Source organism: Podarcis erhardii, assembly GCF_964252035.2.
Source record: "Podarcis erhardii genome assembly, chromosome: 4".
Lineage (NCBI taxonomy): Eukaryota > Metazoa > Chordata > Lepidosauria > Squamata > Lacertidae > Podarcis > Podarcis erhardii.
Window position 1 is genome coordinate 86,671,892 of NC_138508.1, and position 20,319 is coordinate 86,692,210.

Genomic DNA, 20,319 nt, shown 5'->3' on the forward strand with positions numbered 1-20,319 from the left:
AAATGTCTGGCTGACATACAGGTCACTTGAGAGGAAAGGTTACAATGGAAAGAAAATGGAAAATTGTAGCTACTGCTTTCTCATATCGAAATATGCAAAAAATTAATAATTACTTGGCACTAGGCTACTGAAAAGCAAAACTGGCACAAAACTACCAACTGAACATTTGCTATTTGTTTTAGAACAGCGACATTGTTTTTGCAAATTGTGACAAATCAGTGCTTCAGTTTCTGTTAAGCATTACTTATTTGATCACCTTATCTCTCCACATTCTCCCATATACACACGTTTCCAGATATTAGAGCAGCCTCTCTCTATCCCACCCTTAAAAACAAGTCTTCTGTTCTACAGGACTTGATTTTGCAAGGTAGCTGCATGAATTTTGCAGGCTCCTCCTTGTATAATGCCCATATCAGTAGCAACAACTACTTGCCAAAAGGGATGGCCAAAGACAACATGAAATAAAATCAGTGGTGGGGGTGGGGGGTGGAGAGAGAGAAATAACCCTTTTTTTTTAGGTTGAAGAAACTGCAAATAAATGAATATGCTTTGAACATTCCGTCATAATGCTGCTTTTAACCATGCAGAGTTGTTTCAGTGCTGGTTTACATTGCTTGGAGTATGTTGATTGCATTAAATCAGATTTGAAGCTTGTATGCCCGATATAGAAAGGTGGGATCTAAATTTCAGAAATTACTGCTGTTGCGAAACGCTCCTGGCATTACCTGATTGCAATTGTGGACCATCACAGTTCTATATTTACCTGGAACTCATATATCTCACTCTAAAGATGTGCCACTTCCCCACATGTGCAACACGGAAGCCCGGAAACTCGTTTACACTCCCTCCTACACCAGTTTGCTTGTAACACAAAAGGCTGCTTTCTCGTTTTTTTAGTCAGAGCTTGCATCACCTTGTTTTTACATCAAATATTGTGCCATTGCCCCCAACATTGCAGCGAGTGTCATCTTCTGGAGGGAGGGGAGGCAATACTGGAGAAAAGGTCTAAAAAAAATTCTGTGTGTGTCATGGGTCCACTATGGTTGGTGGGGCAGCAAAGGTGGGGTAGTTTTGCACATTCGGCTTCCAGATGACAAGAGTTGCAGCCAACAAGAGTGTTTTGATATTGAGAACCAACATGACCCAGTGTGGCATAATGGTTAGAGTGTTGGACTAGGACCTAAGAGGGCAGGGTTTGAATCCCCACTCGGCCATGAAGTTCACTGGATAGTAGTAAGTAAGTAGGTACCAGTAATTTTTTATTTTATTAGGCTCAGGGCGGCTAATAACTGCCCATGAAATTACAACCATAGAGGTCAGGAACCTCAAGTATTCATCAGGGCCGGCTATCCATGTTGGTCCCACATGAGCCAATAAAAGAGCCTAAGAGGTAACTTTACAGGGTTCCAAAAAGGGGGGTCAAACTGGGTCTGGACCGAAGACCAGGCGGAAAGATGTCAAGTCCCGCAGGGCCCTGGTCTCTTGTGACAGAGCGTTCCACCAAGCCGGGGCCAAAGCTGAAAAGGCCTTGGCCCTGGTTGAGGCCAGCTTAACCTCCTTGAGGCCCGGGACCTTGTGCCAGTCCCAATCTCTTAGCCTAACCCAATTTATAGGGTTGTTGTGAGTATGAAATGGGAGTGGCTTTGTTGGGTGTTATATCGGGAGTAGATGAAGTGAATATGGTTTATATATAGCGGACAAAGACTCATAAGTCCCTTACCCTCTCAATTTTATTTCTCTCTCTCTTAACCTCTTTCTTTCTTTTTTTCTTTCTCCCTCTCTTTCTTTATTCCATTCCCCCCCCCTTTATGTTTTTATTGCATTTATATCACAGTTTTAGTTTGGACCAAAAAAAGAGAGGAAAATATATTTAATATTAAGTTTTGTATTTTTCCTCTATAAGCACGGATAAAATTTATTCAAAAAAACACTAAATCCATGTTTTATCATTCTGAAGAAAACATGAGTATTTTAAAAGATGAGGCACATGACCCCTTGCATTTCAACACAGACAATGTAATTACACTTTGGCTAAAAGTCTTCCGTCCTTTTAGGAGTCTGTGCCAAATGTGTTCTGCCAGGAATTAAAACTACTGCAGTTCCAAGTTACTGAAGAGAAATGTCACTTCCCTCTTCTTAATTCACAAGACTCGGCTTGGCTGTTGGGACTAACTACTCGGTGAATATTTAAATGCCCTACTTTCCATTGGGAATAGCTTTGACAGTGACGGCCACATAATTTCAGGCATGGAGAATTTCAGGCACGGAGAATAAAGCCTCAGAATGATGAATAGATGACACTTGACTTGCTGTTCATTTCTGAAGTTGGAAGGAAGGGCAACTCGCCTGAAAGATTGCTTTGTGGTTTCTGCACAACTCCCTCGACTGACGCTTAACACCCCCCACCCAAAAAAAACCCCTAGAGCTACAAATCTTGCAAGAGGGTGGAGAACAGAACTGTATGATACAACAAAATAAGCTCTTTGCAGTGTTACTTTGCCCATTTACAAGCTGCCCGGGAATAGAGTTTAGAGGACTCATCAGTGTGATGCACCATAAAGAAAAAACCAGACACTGTAAAATCAAAGAAACACAAAAGCAGAGTGTCGAAGAAGCTGCAGCAGCAGCAAGAACTGCGAAAACCCAAGCTATAAAAACATGTTTAAAAGGTTGGGTGGGGAATTATTTGTGTTCAGATGAGTGAATTGGGGATTTTATTTTTTGAAACACAGGGGCTATGGGTGCTTCATAGAACTACAGTGTGTTTTCAGTCCTGGTGCAGGTCCCCCACCCCCACCCCAATGCCTTTTTAAATGACGCTAGAGCCATAACTATCAGCCACACCAATCCTTTCCTCTATTCCATTTAGCACCACAGCATCTCGGCTGCGAGCAGGGGGAGCAGAAACCCCTTTGTTTTATTGCCTACCGTAACTATTCTGCATGCATCCACCTTCGCTGCCCCACCCTCGCCTGTTCTTTACCTCAGCTGATGGATGAACTCACAGCTGCAACATCTGGATAATGCCAAGCTCTGGCACTGGTTGTGAATAGAGGCACACAGAAAATAAACTTTGCTAAAGCCTTAGAAGACCGAAGGAGCAGGCAGGAGGAGATGCTAGGAACACGTTTGTTTATTATTGTTGTGTTTATTAAATTTGTATACTGCCCTTCCTCAAGAGATCCCAGGCGGTTTGCATGGTACAATATCCTCATTAAGTGTGTTTCAGCCAACACAAACCCCAGATGAAATTGGGAGAAACTGTATACTGCCTCCAGTCCAAATATAGGCATTGGACAGTCCAAATTGGACTGTCCACTGCCTATATTGGAGGATGAAGAGTACAAATGTCTCCAACATGAGCTCTGCAAAGAAGGGAGAAGCTGTGCAAGAGGGTGGAGAAAGCTGTGACTTTTTATTGGGAAATAATTTCTATTTAATTGAAAAAAAAAATGTATAAAAGTACTTTTCCCCAAAAAACCCAGAGTCCTTTTTGTTGGGGATAATTCAATGGAAATTCCCAGGTGTCAAAAAAAGGCTATTTATGTATGTTACTACTGTAGCTCGTGTTTGTTTAGCCCAAAAATGGAAAACAAGCAAGGTTCCAACTAAAGAAGAATGGCAACTTAAATTGATGGAATATGCACAGCTTGCGGACCTAACATAAGAGAAAAAGAACATACGTTCAAAGAAGATTGTAAAATGTTTATTGAATATATGGGGGGAAACTATACACTTGAAAACGGTGGCAGCATTAAGATAAATTCAACAGTGTAAACAAGTTTTGATGGATATATTAATGGAATACTGAATGGTTTAGTTTATGTAAAATATGCATGGATTTACGGTATGCAAATTGAACCACGGAAAGAGAAGAAGGGAAGTCATTAACATTTTAAGGTTGTTTAATGAATATTTTAAATTGTAAAATAGTAAACTTAATAAAAATTATACAGGGGAAAATAGAGAAAGCTGTGACTTTCCTGAATCTTAAACTTATTTTTAAAAAGAGCAGGAATGTGGAGAGTAACGAAGATCAACCAGCCAATGTATTTAATAATATACAAGCTCCGTGAATCCCTTTATTTTACCCATAAGCAGAATAAAGAAAACTAGGAAACTACCACTTCTGCTATTTCTTTTAATACAATTTAACATCTCCCAAAGCCTTAATGAAAGGAGAAAGCGTTGACCTCAGGTAATGCATTGCCATCCTAGTTCCAATCAAATCAGTGTCAGCAAGTCCATGGTGTCAGCAAGTCCATGGTGTGTAATACAGTCTGTGAGGAAGCCCTCAGTGAAAACACCGGCTTCAAGCACCAAATCCCTGCGCAATAGTCAGAACTAGCAGCCTGGAGGCAAGCAAGCAGGGTTCGAAATTAGCAGGGCGCCAGGCGCATTTTACGCCTAAAGATTTTCCATTTATGAGCAGCTCAAAAAGTCTGGGTGTCATTTTTTTGCACCTGGCTGACACTCAAGGATTACTGAAATGTATGTGATTCGAAGCCTCGAAGTATATGTTAAAGATAGACAATATGTTAAGGAGTTTAACAATAAAGAGTAAAGTGTTTTGAAAACTGAAGTATGGTACCAATATTCTTATTGTAAACACTAAATTAAACATGTATCAACAATTTCTGATAAAAATGTGGTATTGACCATGTGTCTCTTATGTGAATTGTGTATTACTTCATGCTTATCAAAAGAATAAATAAAAATTGTTGCCGACCCCCCGCAAATGGCGACTCGACAGTCTGTTTTGGCGCCCACAACCCAGGTCCCAGAAGCCATTTGGCTCCTAGCTTTTCTATCCCAGTTCCTAACACTGCAAGCAAGCAAGCTGAAATGTACAGTGAGAGAGCAGCTCAATCTGTTACTGAACAACAGATTGGACTTGCTTTTCAGTCTGAGCAACTTCATAGGCCAGTTGAAGCCATATCCTGGAAGTCCTGTTGTCACTGCTATATTAGCTTCCATTTCTATAGTTCTTGTGCTGTTGGTTCCGTTGCTGGTTGAGACTGGGTGTTATCAGCCAACTGTGTAACGGGACCTCATGGCTGCTCATGTCAAAAATGAGGAGGAATGCCTTAAAACGACAGCACTGATACAGGGCAAATCCCTCTTTGAAACAGATGGAAAGTCAATCCTGTAAGGCTAATCAACTGCCCTAAGGTCACATTGTAAGCCAGCTAAAGAGAGAGTGAAAGAGTTCTCTTCTTAGCATTCCAGACATTCAGAACCATGCTAACCAATCTGAAAACCATGCACTCCATTGGTTCTTCGAACCGAAACATTTAAGGAAGGCATTTATCAATCTGTTACTAGGATGCATTCACCATTTAGACATTATTAAGGAGACCAAACTTGCAGCCATGCTTTTATATCATTTACCCTATCTAGTTAATACAAGGAGTCTAGATGTGAAGTGCTGGAAAATATGGAGGGTGTGTGTATCAAACTATCTTTGCAGAACATGTTGGGATTAACCCAAACTCTCCTGAACCAGTTCAAGTCAAGAGCATTTCCACACAAAGGGCAATATGAGGGACTAGCGAGTTGATTTCCACACAAAGGGCAATATGAGGGACTAGCGAGTTGATTTCCACACAAAGGGCAATATGAGGGACTAGCGAGTTGATTTGAGTTGATTGAGCTCAGCTGAGACAGCACAAGAAACTGCAGCTCCTCCCCAACCCTGCCAACAGTTGCAGTGCAAAGGAATGGGGGGGGGGTACATTTCTCCTTTTTCTTCACTTTTTCACTATGACACGATTGGGGAGAGACCGAGAAAGAGTCAAACAACAACAACAAAATCCTCTGCTCCATCATAAATTCGCACTGCATGCAATGAATTTTGCAAGGTTCCCCACCGGTTAATCAGAACTGTGCTTAGAACGATTCTGTAGAATTCTCTGTATAAATAATGCAATAGAAGCATATTTAGCCCCTTTATATATAAGGACCACACATGACATGCAATCAACACTTGTTTTCATGAATGGCAAGGAAGCAGGTCAGTCCTTTCCAGCTCAGCGCATGTTTCATTCACAACTAATTCGTAATGTGTGTGCACTTTGTATCAGTGCCCAAATGACTAAGAGTATTGTAAGAAGTGGCCCTCAGATAACCGAAGTTATGTAACCACCTTTGTCGAGGCAATGGAAACAAACTCATTAGTGAGCCATTTATGAACACAATGTATTATATTAAAAAGAACAAGGATTCCACTCCAAGACTGTCAAAGGAGCTAATTGGTTGTGTTTTTTTGTTTTAAAAAAGAACCTTTTCATTTAAGATAATTTAATTCTATTAATTATCCTATTATTTTGGTGTGACTATCTATGATTAAAGCGTTGGTTCCTAAAATGGAGGACAATGCAACATAATACCAACCTTTAAAATGAACACTTTTCTATGAGAAATACAATGGGTAACTAGATCCTCATTGCAATTTCAACCCATGTGCACATTAAACACAAAATACAAAAGTAATATTGTGCACAATAAAATTGTAACCAGCCAGCAATAAACCACAGGCAATGAAAATCATCTTACCGGAACTTCAAAAGCTTCCTGTGCATCATCCAGCATCTGGACTTTGATAGAAATAAGTTTTCCTGTAGGGGTTGTGGGCATTTTTTGTCCATGTTCCAAAGTACTGATCCCGGCATTTTCCTGAACTCCTAACCGGGATCCTGCTGTTGTTCTCTGCTCCACTTCACCCATGTTTGGAGGAGCTAGTTTCTATATCTGTTAATGGGAGAGACAGAGAAAGAAAGAAAATATGAAGCCACGTTACTTAAAAACTGTTCAAAGACAATAAATGCACACAGGAATGTACTACTTCACACCATTTTGTAGTTGTGAATTGCTTTCCTTTTGAGCAAAAGATGCACAGGGTATCTGTCCTCATAACATTTTTTTTTTTAATGGTGTTTGAACCCTAGTATCTTGCTGGTGTTGTACAATCTGTTGTAGGTTTACTCAGAAGTAAGTCCCACTGTTTTCAATGGGACTTAGGAAATGTGTAATAGTTGCAGTCTTGGTTTATCAGCCAGGCACTACATCTTCTTACATCATTTCGGATTGTGAAATGAAGAGGAGTAGGTACCAAAACCTCAAATTGTTTCGCTGATCTCCTTGCACTCCAGAAGGAGGAAGAATCAAGAAATATATTGTATCAACCCTCAAGATACCAAGAGATAAGTGCGAAGATCTGCAATGCCACAAGCATTATAAAGACAAGCTAAGCAGTAATTGGAGGGAGGAAATATCTTCACTTTGACCAGTTGCAATGTTTGCAATTCTGTGTGGCCAAGCTCACTCATAATTCTAAATGCAACATGTGCAAAAAAAACTAAATGAACAAAAACTACTACTTGTTCAAAATGGCATTTAACTATGAAAAGTTCCATGTCTTCACCAGTCAGAACCTGAAACAATTAAATGATATATATGCCAAGCAGGTCCAACGGAAAGGTAGATGGGATATACAACTAGAATCAAACTGCACCAGACTTAGAATTACTGTATTTTTCGCTCTATAACACGCACCAGACCATAACACGCACGTAGTTTTTAGAGGAGGAAAACAAGAAAAAAAATATTCTAAACGAAATAGTGGATATATGATTTTTGTGGTTCATGCTGCGGCCACAGACATGTGATCTGACAGTGAGTTTGGAGTAGCCCAATGCAAAAATCCTGAGGATCCATGTGGATCCATGCTTTGTAACCACAGAGGAGGGAAGGAAGGGGAACCATGGATCCTCTGCTCACGACTGCAGCAGATCCCCCCCCCCCCGCCACCCGCAGGCATTCGCTCCATAACACGCACAGACATTTCCCCTTACTTTCTAGGAGGAAAAAAGTGAGTGTTATGGTGCAAAAAATACGGTAGCTCAAAAAAACTTAAGCTGTAATGGAAATAATCGAACTTGTCTTTTTCATGCCCTCCCTCCCCTGACATAATAGAACATAACCAAACAGGGAAGATCGCTACATCACTTTGGAAGAAAACGCCCCACCTTTTATTATTGCACACTTGAAAGCAAACTCAAGGATAGCAAACTATTTCAAAGACATAACTTTAAGCGAACTTCTAATTCTTCTGCAATCTCACGTTTTACTATCTTCTATGGAAAGGCCAATTGTTGATGCAACTGATCCTGCCTTTTTTATTACTTCTGTTGCTTTATCGTTTGATACATAATGCAAGGGCCCTTAGTCTGATCTGTCAAACCATATATATATATAAAACCTCATATTTTTTTATCCCACTCTTTTCTTTTGTTCTTCAAAACAGCCTGAGTCCAAGACTGAACCTGATGCTACCATCCACAGTATTTGTCTAGCTGGGTAATTGCCTTTCCATCTCTCCTGGACTTGTATGCCCTGATCGATGATCATTAACAAGCATGTAACAAAACAGGAGGAACAGGAATTTAACTTTCTGGCTGAACAAACATACAGTAATAATAGACCCAGCCATTCCAGTCGTTTTAAACACAGTCATAGCGCCAGGGATCAGAAGCAGGGCAGAACGGCAGAAAAGGAAATGACTGTTGTTGCTGCTTTTTAATTCAATGTTATTCATTATTTCATATTAGCATGTGAATTTAACAGCCTAAATAATGCAACACTGACCTAAGATACAAATTCTACCACTAAAGCACTAATGCCACCCATGCTGATATGTGAATCCCTGGGCACCAGCAGACCAGTGGTTTTGTTTTTTGTTTTTACAAACTGTTTTCCAGTGAACCTTAACTCTCCTGTTCAGAGCAGGACCTGTGAGTTGGTAGAAAGTCAAAGGTTCCAGCTGGCTACCAGGTACAGCCAAATTTTGTGGACCTTGCTACTGTCCATCCTTTGTATAGTCCTAGAAATTAAATCGGGCAACAGCTGCTTATTTGGTGTAATTCAGCACACACAGATTAGTTCTGTAGTATGCACCATGCATTCAAAGTCAATAATTCTGCCTTAGTATACCAAGATATGTAGGACGATAAAAAAATAATAATATTACAAAAGCTCTTTAGAAATACTTTCAAGTTTTGCATTGTTGTAAACAAATCAATTATTAATTTGGAAAACTAAGGACTGCTTTCTAGGGGTTATTTTCTTCTCTTCTGCTTAATTAACACAAACAGAAGAGACTCCTGGTCAATTTGGTAGCAAGCTAGAATGAACTTCTGCCTTGCTATTAAAGCTGATGACACACAAAGCAAAGGAATAAATATTTGCTTGTTTCACTGGGGCAGCGAATACCGGTATCACTGAAACAATGGCATGCATGCTTATCAAGGGCCAATTTGGTGCCCTCCAGCTGTTTCAGACTACAAACCTCATCAGCCCCAGCTGGCATGGCTAATGAGCAGGGGTGCTGAAAGTTGGGCCTCAAAATGTCTGGAGGGGGAAAGGATGAAAAAAAGCTGCACTATATAATCCCCAAAACCTCCCTGCTTCAGAAAGCTCCAAAAACTGGCACCTAATGGGATAAGTTTTTTCTTCCCATATTGTCCCTAGGGAAGTATCAGACGAAGGCTGCAAACTCATGCAGAGAAAAGTGAACAATTGACATTTATTTATATTCCTTGATCCTAGCAGATTTAACCCTCTTTTAAGGTCTGGGCCAGGCAAGATTAACCATCATGTACAAAGAACCATGGAATCAAAGACTTCTGTTGATCTTCCTCTTCCTATAATTGAGAGGGTTGGGAGAGAAAATACATGCCCTCCAAGGAGCTACTGTTGGGAGTGGACCTGAAGGGAAGCAAGTCCCCAGGTCTTGGGTCTGCTGATGGTGGCGGTGCAGCAACATGAGATTAAAGAGCAGCATTGTACAGTACCAAATCAGCTTGGGAGATGTGTGTGTGGAAAAGCAGGAACTAAACATGAGAGATAGTGGCCTCACTGTAGAAGGGGGACAATTTTGCCTGCAACTACTTCCTGCAATTGCTGTTCTAAGTTTCTCTGCCTCCAAATTAAAAATAAGCAAAGCAGTCAAGAAGACAATTACGTAATAGCCCATGTAAAATGGGATGTGGGTGGCACTGTGCGTTAAATCACAGAGCCTAGGACTTGCCGATCAGAAGGTCGGCGGTTCGAATCCCCACGACGGGGTGAGCTCCCGTTGCTCGGTCCCTGCTCCTGCCAACCTAGCAGTTCGAAAGCATGTCAAAGTGCAAGTAGATAAATAGGTACCGCTCCGGCAGGAAGGTAAACGGTGTTTCCATACGCTGCTTCTGGTTCGCCAGAAGCGGCTTAGTCATGCTGGCCACATGACCCAGATGCTGTATGCTGGCTCCCTCGGCCAATAAAGCGAGATGAGCGCCGCAACCCCAGAGTCGGCCACGACTGGACCTAATGGTCCGGGGTCCCTTTACCTTACTTCCTGCAATTGCCATTCCGAGCTTCTTTGCCTCCAAAGTAAAAATAAGCAAAGCTGTCAAGTAGACAATTACGTAATACCCCATGTAAAATAAAAGGGGTTCAGCTGGTCTTCTATAGGAGTCCAAGGCTGGGTAAAGACAGAAGATTTCCTTCAAGCGGAAGGAAACTATAGCAAATGCTCTTTCTAGCAGATTACTATCTCACCTGCAATATTGGTATCTGAATTCTTTGGGTAGTTCATAGAGTAATTGCCTCAAATATTCCTGATGCAGGCCATTTATGGCTTCAAAGGGTCAAGATCAGCACCTTGAATCTGGCATTGAAATGAATAAGAATCCAACACAGCTCTCACAAAACTGGTGTAATACGCTCCATGCCTAGGGCCCAGACAACAACAGAACAAAACATTCTGGACTAGCTGAGGTTTCCTTCTCAACTTCAAGTGCAGCCACACAGAGAGTGCTTTAGGGTAGTCATGTTGAGAAGTTACTACGGGATACAAAATGAGGACCAGTTTCTCTGCCCAGTTTCTGCACAAACTTCGTTTCTGCCAAGCTAGCTCTGTCATCTGCGTTAGTGCCAGAGCAATTCATCCAATGCTACGGATCAAATCAAGCGAAGGGGGTGCTCTGGTTGAGGTTTTCCCTGCAGCTCACGATGCTTAAGGGGTGTTTGGTGTAGTTACACAGCCTTCAGAAGTCTCCTAATTTCTCTCTCCTCATTTGAAGTTTCAACCTCAAGGCAAACAATGGTTGGATACTAATAAGTTTCCATCAGAGCAAGTTTACATTATAAAGATCCATTATGCAAGGGCTGCTCTCCCCAGAGGCGTTCATTTTGTCCAACTAAACAAAGAAAGGATTCTTCAGGAGTTGATGTACTGGAATAGTTATCCAGCTCAGTATGATGTTAAACACAGGAGAAACACAGGGATAGAAAGAGCAACAAAGGTCTGTAGCTTAGCAGCTAGAATTTTTTTATATTGCCCAGAGGAAATATACTAAAAGTGCTTCTGAGCACATGCAGAATTCCCTTCCCTTTCCACTGAGCAAGTTACCACCCACAGAATTACAGAGAACTGCTTAATAGCCAATGGATTGGTTTTCCATAGGCCTAAGTCCCTGTCCTCCTCTTTTTAGAAATTACACTCCCCCACCCCCAATTCCCTTGAAAATATACTGCAAACAACTACAAACACAGCCTTTCTGCCCAAAGATTTCAGTCCTGGTTTATACCCTCCAACTCCTATCCAGCTGCTTTTCACAAAAAACAAATGCACCCCCCTCAAGAACAAAGCAAAGAAGAAAAAAGAAGTCTGCACAAAAACTTTGCTCTACATGAACTGGTTTTTGCTTTGGGGGTTTTTTTGTAACTGGATCTCAAGCAACTGGAGCAAGTTTGGTGTTTTCTGAAAGTAAGTGGTGGGGAGAGATTTCATCCAGTGATGGAAGCCAGCTGGAAGCAGTCTCTGCAACAGACAAGTCCCAAGGAAACGGAGGGGGTGGGGGAGGTTGGACATGGCAAAAAGACTTTCCTGAAGTGGAGAAGTTAGGAGATTGCAGCAGAGAGTAGCAAACAAACACTTGCAGAGAAATGGGAAGTAGAAAAGGAGTTTAAATTTGATGCTAGCGACTCCTACTCAGTCAATCAGTTGGGAGTACAGCAAGGGAGTGGCAGAATTAGAGACATGGCAGTCTTGCAGCACAGTTTAGCGGAGCTTAATGGGGAAAACTGCTAGCAGTTACAAAATACAGAAGGGCAAAATACTGACTTCTCTTTTCTCAGTACTCCATCCCAGCTCTGGCTGCCAGAATTACATTCCTGGTCACCATGGCAACTGTGGCAACCATATTTGTGGGGTCCTGGATTCAAGCCGAAAAGAAATTTGAGGAAGAAAGACATGCAGTCAGTGTTAGAAACTGGGATAGAAAAGCTAGGAGCCAAATGGCTCCTGCGACCTGGGTTGTGGGCACCAAAACAGAATGTCTAGTTGCCATTGGTGTGTGTGTATGTGTGTGCGTGCGCGTGCGTGCGCACACATCACTTTTTATTAATTTTATAACCATGAACTACTACGCAATTCACATAAGTGACACTTTGTTAACATTACATTTTTTAACATAAATTGTTAATACATGTTTAACTTGGTGTTTACAATAAAAATATTGGTAGCATACTTCAGTTTGCAAAACACTCTACTCGTTATTGCTCAACTCCTTAACATACAGTCTGTCCCTAAAATAAATTTTAGGGAAATTTGCAAATCAAGAATCTTTGCAAAAATTGCAAATCAAGAATCTTTAAGTGCAAAATACCCCTGGGGCCCTGCTAATTTCAAACCCTGCATACAGGAGAAATATAAGACACCTGAGGCCTTAATTAATTATTATCCAAGGTTTAAAGGTCATTAGAAACAGGGAAAACAAAAGAAGCAGTCGTGCTATGAGCAAGTGGAATAAAATTTAAGTAAGCAAAGACAATGATTGTGCTACTTGAGAATTTTTAAAGTAATCCGAAGATTGTATTAAAATGCAATGAGTTTTGAAGTGTTGCAGTTAAGAACCATAGTTGCCTGTTAAATTATTTAAAATTAAATTTAATTAATTCATTTAAATCTAGCTTAAAAGCAGGGAGAGAAGGCAGGATTAGATGTTTTTTTCCAACCACTAGACCAGTCACTGGTCAGATTTGCACATCATCACACTGAGCATATGCTTAAGATGATTTAATGTGGACACATAGTGTGCCGATACACACTGCTGAAAAGTTCTCGCTACACATCTGTTGTTGTTACGCTGCTAGGAAACAAGCCAGGGTCCAGCTTCTTGCAACATTTGAACCTTGGGCTTGTGGTTTGTTTCTGTCCAAACAAACCATAAATGATTAAATCATGGTTAACCCATATCTATAGGTAAAGGACCCCTGACCATTCAGTCCAGTCGTGACTGACTCTGGGGTTGCGGCGCTCATCTCGCTTTATTGGCCGAGGGAGCCGGCATACAGCTTCCGGGTCATGTGGCCAGCATGACTAAGCCGCTTCTGGCAAACCAGAGCAGCGCACGGAAACGCCGTTTACCTTCCCGCCGGAGCGGTACCTATTTATCTACTTGCACTTTGAGGTGCTTTCGAACTGCAAGGTTGGCAGGAGCAGGAACCAAGCAACAGGAGCTCACCCCGTCGCGGGGATTCGAACCGCCGACCTTCTGATCGGCAAGTCCTAGGTGTTGTGACGTGGGGTTTGTGATTTCAGCTCTCTTGACATAATATGCTGGAGACAGTCCTCTAGTAACACTTCTTTATTTAAGCAACAAGACTAAAACCTGAGGAGGGGAGAGCTACATTTATAGGGACAGGGAACAAGCTAGAAGGGATACATTTTGGAGGGAACAATATCAGGCAATCACAGTCCTGCCTTTTGGAGGCAACCAATAAGACAGAGGATCCAAATACAGCAGCTTAAATGAACCAATAGTAGCTGTACCCTCTGGAACCAAAAGGCAGTTACTTTACCCTAATTCAATTACAGACAATAATAATACAGATATAAAATCCTTTGACTCAATACACAACACTAGGCTTTGTGGTTTAACCCACAGCGCCACCCGCATCCCGAACCCATATCTATAGGTGCCCACAAAACTTTACCATGGGCACAGCTTGTGAACAGACTTTACAGTTGAGATACATACAGCGTTCTCTCCAATTTCACCTCAGAAGCCCAAGTGTGAGTCTGTCATGCCTAAACCTTTGCTGCTTCATTCTTTAGAGATCGGGATGAGGCAAAAGGGCAAGAGGCTTTACAAGTTAAAACAAAAACAAAAAACCAGCTCCTTGTATTGTGCCTGAAAGACGCAATTCACCAGAGAACCACAGCTCTGCTAGAAAATACTCGCAGTGGAGCTCACCTTGCCAAGAGGCAGGTCAACATGCTCCCAGCAGCTGAAGCTTCCAGGCAATAACAAGAAGCCCTTCGACGAATGCATTACAGTACTTGAGCCTCAAGGTTACAAATGAGAATAATGAGACACAAATATCAAAAGGAACAGGAAAGATAAGGAGCCCTTGCTAGTCACTTCCAAAAAGTGATATAATTAGCTTCAATACCCAGAAAGATTTTGCTTGCTTATTTATTGCAAATATGTACAGTGGTACCTCGGGTTAAGTACTTAATTCGTTCCGGATGTCCGTACTTAACCTGAAACTGTTCTTAACCCGAAGCACCACTTTAGCTAATGGGGCCTCCTGCTGCTGCCGCTGTGCCGCTGGAGCACGATTTCTGTTCTCATCCTGAAGCAAAGTTCTTAACCTGAAGCACTATTTGTGGGTTAGCGGAGTCTGTAACCTGAAGCGTATGTAACCTGAAGCATATGTAACCCGAGGTACCACTGTATGTCCCACCTTTCTAGTATATATGTAATACTCAAACTACCCAAGTACATGGCATATTACATCCCCATTATGATGAGAGAAAGGAGCACATATGAATGTAGGGCGGCCAATTCTGTCAATTCAGTTGACCTCAGTTAGTGTTGGCTGTGAAAGTCTTCTGCAGCAAAGTGAACAATCTGCTTCTTTTTGCTAGCGGCACACCAGTGTTAAAACTGAGATATATAAGTTAAGTGCCAAATGGCATCTTAAATCTAAGTTACAGTCGCCACAATGGAATGCCTGTTCGCCAGGGGGTAGGGACTAGGTGAACCTTGGTGTCCCTTCCAACATTACAATTCTATGATCTCAACGGCATTGCTTGACTGTAGCTTGCTCTTGCAATAATTCACTTGTCCCAGTATGCAAAAAGGAGAAACACACACAGTGAAAATGGTACTATGGACTAAGGCAGAGGTTTTGAAAAGGTGGTCGCCAACCTGGTGCCTGGAAATCTCCACGTAGTCGCAACTGGACCCACGCCAGTAGCAAAACGTGCCTGGCGCCCGGCTAATTTCTATCACTGCCACACAGCTATGCATTCTATATTGACCCAAACTGGTTCACCGTACAACATGGATGAAGAAACATGTAGCTGCCAATATATTCTGAGCTTCATGGAATTTTTAGAAGATTGGGGCAAGGGTCACATAGTAGACTGGTGCTGCCAAGGCAACCTGCAAGTCCTTTGGAATGAAATACAAAAGCAAAACACGACTCCGGCTCCTTCCCTAAACCTTAGGCCTTAGTCACCCTATCCTCTGCTAACTGGGAACTTAATGGGGGGGGAGGAAGTTTCTCTCCTAAAAAACATTTGCCCTCCCTCCCCTTCATGTCAGGAATTCTGTGATAGAAATTAGCCAGGTGCCAGTTTTGCGAGTGGCATGGATGCAATTGTGACCACATGGAGCTCTCTGGAGGCCAGGTAGGCGACGAACACCTCCATCTGGCTGGCCCCTCCAGTTTTCTTAGGCAGCTAAGGAGAAGAGCTTATCTACCGCACTTGTATCCCACCTTTTTCTCCAAAAAATACATGGTTCACCCCCTTCCTACAACAACCCTGAGAGCTAGGTTAAGAGGCCATGACTGGCGCAAGATCACCCGGTGAGTTTCAAGACTGAGTGGGGAATTACACTCTGATCTCCCAGTTCTCACACTCTTTAACATTACACCACATTGGTTTCCTAGAATACTTCTAATTGGGGCAGCTATATAAGTAGACCAAAAAAATATGGGGAAAGCAAAGTGTAAATTAGAGAAGGAAGAAGAAGAAGAGGAGTTTGGATTTGATATCCCGCCTTTCACTCCCCTTCAGGAGTCTCAAAGCGGCTAACATTCTCCTTTCCCTTCCTCCCCCACAACAAACACTCTGTGAGGTGAGTGGGGCTGAGAGACCTCAAAGAAGTGTGACTAGCCCAAGGTCACCCAGCAGCTGCGTGTGGAGGAGCGGGGAAGCGAACCCGGTTCACCAGATTACAAGACTACCGCTCTTAACCACTACACCACACTGGCTCTTAAGGATCTGAAATATTCTCATTGAAGCTTGAATTTGTTTTATTCTGGATTTTTTTGTTTAATGCAAGGCGCTTTTGCAATCTTTTCTTTAAAATATAAAGAAGTATAGAAATGAAATGAACAACAACAACAATAAACATGATGGGGGGGGGGAATGGTGCCTTGACATTCTGTTGCAACAACCATAACCTGGGGTTGGGGTGCCATTAGCTTATATACACGAATTTCTAACACAGGGTGGTGACAGGCATTTCAGTACTCTACAGTGCTGAAGGCAAAGCATGCAAAACCTTATGAGTGGCAAAGAGCCAAGCAATGCTAAGAGAAGGGATTGATTATCTACGCAAAAGACAGCGAGAGGAGAGATAAAGAACCAAACTTTATCAGCTGAGCCAGTGTCATCACTCATCATGTAGGAGCAAATATGAAAGGCTTGACAGATTTGCCTTTATGAAAAGGAAAAATAGATGCTTTAGAAGAGGCTGCATAAAGAATCCCCGCTGAGTTTTGATTGGCAGTATGATTTTAACTTCCACATTTGCTTGTTTGGATGTTTCAAGAACACAGCCCTACTTTCCTACTGTGCTCAGCATAGAACATTTTTCATCATCTAATTAGAAAAAGGACATTCATCCAAAGCTAGACTCTGGTTAATGCCGAAATGAATCCACAAAAATAAAAATAAAAGCTATTTTAAAACGTATCGGCACCTAGGATCAATATTTAGCAGCTCAAAAGAGGAAGTATTTTTAGTTACCCATCTCTCCAGAAATACTGCGCTCAGTGCCTGCTTCAAATCCCAATGATTTCTGGCACTTATTCAAAGTACGTCTATGCTTGTATTTAGTGTCGGTCTGAAAAGCACATTTAAGGAGCATTTTATTAAGTTATCAATCTTCCGCTTTCCTTTGTATTCAGTTACAAAGTAGGGACATTTAAAAAGTAACAAGGAACAGAAATACGCATTGTGTTCACCACAACATAAATGTAAAGACTGGGGGCGGGCGGGCGTGTTCTTCCAGTAACATGCAAAAGCAGCAAATGACTTAAGAGTAAAGGCACAGATAGATTTCAGCTCCATCACATCATATACAGCTTAGAAATTCTACATACCATTCTGCTTTACAGTGTAAAATCCAATTTACAACAACACTGAATCTCTACAAGTTCAATGGACCTACAAGAAAATGTATTTAGGATTTCATCTGAATCTTACGGTTCCACTTTCAATCAGCTGAGCAACCAATATTACCCATGTGCTATCATTGCGAAGATTTTACTGTTTCACCATTGGTTTGTGAAAACCAAGGTGTGCCTTCTGTAAAATTTTAGGCAAGCTTCCCCCCCCCCCCAAGTCAGCATTTACCAGTGTTGACCAAAGTTGGGTCTCCAGCTGTTTTTGGACTACAACTCCCATCATCTCTTGCTTGTAGGACCAGGAGTCAGGGATGATGGGAATTGTAGTCCAAAAACAGCTGGAGACCCAAGTTTGGCCAACGCTGATTTACAAGAATGTCTTTTAACGCTGGCACTTTCTTATATATATAAATAAAACTGCTGTACCAGCTGGAAGATTTTGTACACACACACACACACACACACACTCATGTGAAAGCCAAGCAAGATGTGCATAACGAGTAATCGGCTTTCTTTCCAGGCATCACTGTGGAAGAATCCAGACATGTGTGCCCAGTGGCCAAGGAGAATGTAGACACCAGTGCAATGAGAGAGAGAAAAAGAAGAAAATGCCATTCACATAGGGCTCTTTGAGATCAGGATACTGAACTTCATGGGCTGTTGGCGTGGTTCAATCAGGCTTTTATCGTTTGCATGGAATAGAGCCCATTTCATCAGATACAATATGGAAAGTCATCAGATGTATAGATAAAAATGCTCAATACAGGGTTCCCCCTCAAAAACAAAACAAAACCCTACTATTTTAACATATGGCCAAAAGACAAAACAAACAAACAACAACATGTGTATTCTAGTACTATACAAGAGCAGAAATCAATTCAATATTCAGGGAAGATACTTTCATCTCTTGCCAGATGGCACAGGTTGCACCAAATTCACAACGGCATACGCCCAAGGTGCTTTGTTTTAACTTGGCATTGCCACAGATCTAAGTTTACAGTTGTTTCAGGGAACAGAAATGGAAACCAGGATCTTAAGTACCAAAATTAGCTGCTAGCTCATTGAGATGGAAAATAAACAGCTTTCAGTTATTCTGACTACATTACAATACTGCAATAGTAGTATGCATGCTAAGTGGGATATTTTTTGGTGAGTTTTGTAGTGCTGGTTCAACAAGGCTGTAAAGCTGGGAATGCGAATCACTGCTGTTGGAACAGTGGTGCCAAATCGCAGCACATTTCAAAGGGTTAATTTGATATATTAGATGTTCAGGTCAGCCACACAACGTGTAACTCAAACAGTAGTCCATTTTCATTGCTAATGGTGTGAAAGAATTCTTGAAGTGGCGAGCAAGAGATACTACTAATGGACCATTTTAATGCAGCATTTAAGAGGAATAAAGCTAATCCAAAATGGAAATGTGCTATCCTTTACGTTGAATTTGAAGGAAACCTACACATACAGCTTCAGTGAGAAATAGCTCCTAAGATGATAGAGGGGTTGTTGTTTTGTTTACATATGAAGCACTGTAAAAAAAACACACACAAGGGTGGTTGTTTTTTTTTACATGCTCTACTACTGTGCTACTTTGTACACATAAATGCTGCAACATATACAAGGGTAGACGATCAATTTAGTCCAGGAGTGAACTGGTTTTAGTTCAACTTTACAAACAAGCAAAAAGAGCTGCTTCTCCCACTGCTAAACACTCCCACTGGCTTTGGCAGGGCACTTCACATTTCTGAAAAAAATTTCAAGTTTAGAAAGCATAATTCTAAGGAAGCAAAAATTGGGTACTCCAGCATAGACAAGGGTCTTTCACAGGATTCTACGGCACACAATGACCTCATAAACTATGGATATTGAGTCTCATCCCCTAAAAGGGTTTAGAAATAGCATTCAAAAGTAACATGGAGATCCCTACTGCATCTCATTCGCTCCATTTGGACCTCATGCTAAACTGTGGTATAGCAAGACATGAACAAACCTAGCCTTCTCTTAGACTTATGCTCTTCCTTTCTCATACAGCCAAGAGGAGAAGCTTAGAAGCTTTCATTTCTGCTTTTAGATAACTGTGGCTTCAGATATTATTGAACCTATGGAACTATTGTTAACATTACTTGTGGTTGGTTTAAATAAGCCAGCTTCAGAAACCATGGTTGGCTTGTTTTAACCAGGGTTAACTAAAAGCAAATATGAAAGCTTCCAAACTCTTCCCCTTTGCTGGATAGGTTGAGGACAAAGAAGCACTTCAAACAATGAGATACGCCCCCGGTCCTTAATTTAAATGTTCCATGTAGTCTGATATTCCATCCCACATACTGTGTAAAACAATTTGTTTTCAAATGTCTAATCTGGCAGAGGCATCTAGCCTTCCCTTTGGATTCCTCGTAAATAGAACACATTTTACCAGCAATATTTGACCTCAAAATATGCCAGCATCCTTTGGATAAACACAGCTGTCACACTACAGACTAAATAGACAATTATTTTTCTCAGTACTCTATTATCAAAGCAGTTCTCCACCTTCTGATCTATACCCACCTCCCACCCATGCACAAAAGAACAAAATTAGACAGCGCAGTTCTCTGAACATAAGAGACAAAGCCAAAAGAAAAATCAAGATTTATAAACTCACAGGCCAAGAATGTAAGGCTGTATACAGATAATAGTTTTCAGAAAAGTGAATGCTGTTTGATAAAGAGCTTGCTATAGATCCCTGTTCAACCAAGTTTCCAAAACACAAAACCTACAAAGCATATTTACTAGGTGTCATGGCCTGGTTGGACGAAGAGGAATGGTGGGAGGAACCAGCTGGGGAACTCCCAAGGGAAGTGGTCAGAGGAA

The 20,319-nt window shown here is 41.5% G+C and overlaps 1 protein-coding gene across 7 annotated transcripts in view; it reads right to left on the reverse strand.

Moving 5' to 3' along the window:
- Positions 1-20,319, reverse strand: part of FARP1 (FERM, ARH/RhoGEF and pleckstrin domain protein 1) — a 187,037-nt gene that overhangs the window by 144,615 nt on the left and 22,103 nt on the right. For 4 of the 7 annotated variants that reach the window (XM_081858061.1, XM_081858060.1, XM_081858059.1 and 1 more), the window contains exon 2: positions 6,556-6,744. In XM_081858061.1, coding sequence (XP_081714187.1) covers positions 6,556-6,744 — 189 coding nt within the window. Of the gene's footprint in view, positions 1-6,555; positions 6,751-20,319 lie in introns of all 7 variants that reach the window. The other 3 variants (XM_081858064.1, XM_081858062.1, XM_081858063.1) reach the window with 1 other exon arrangement.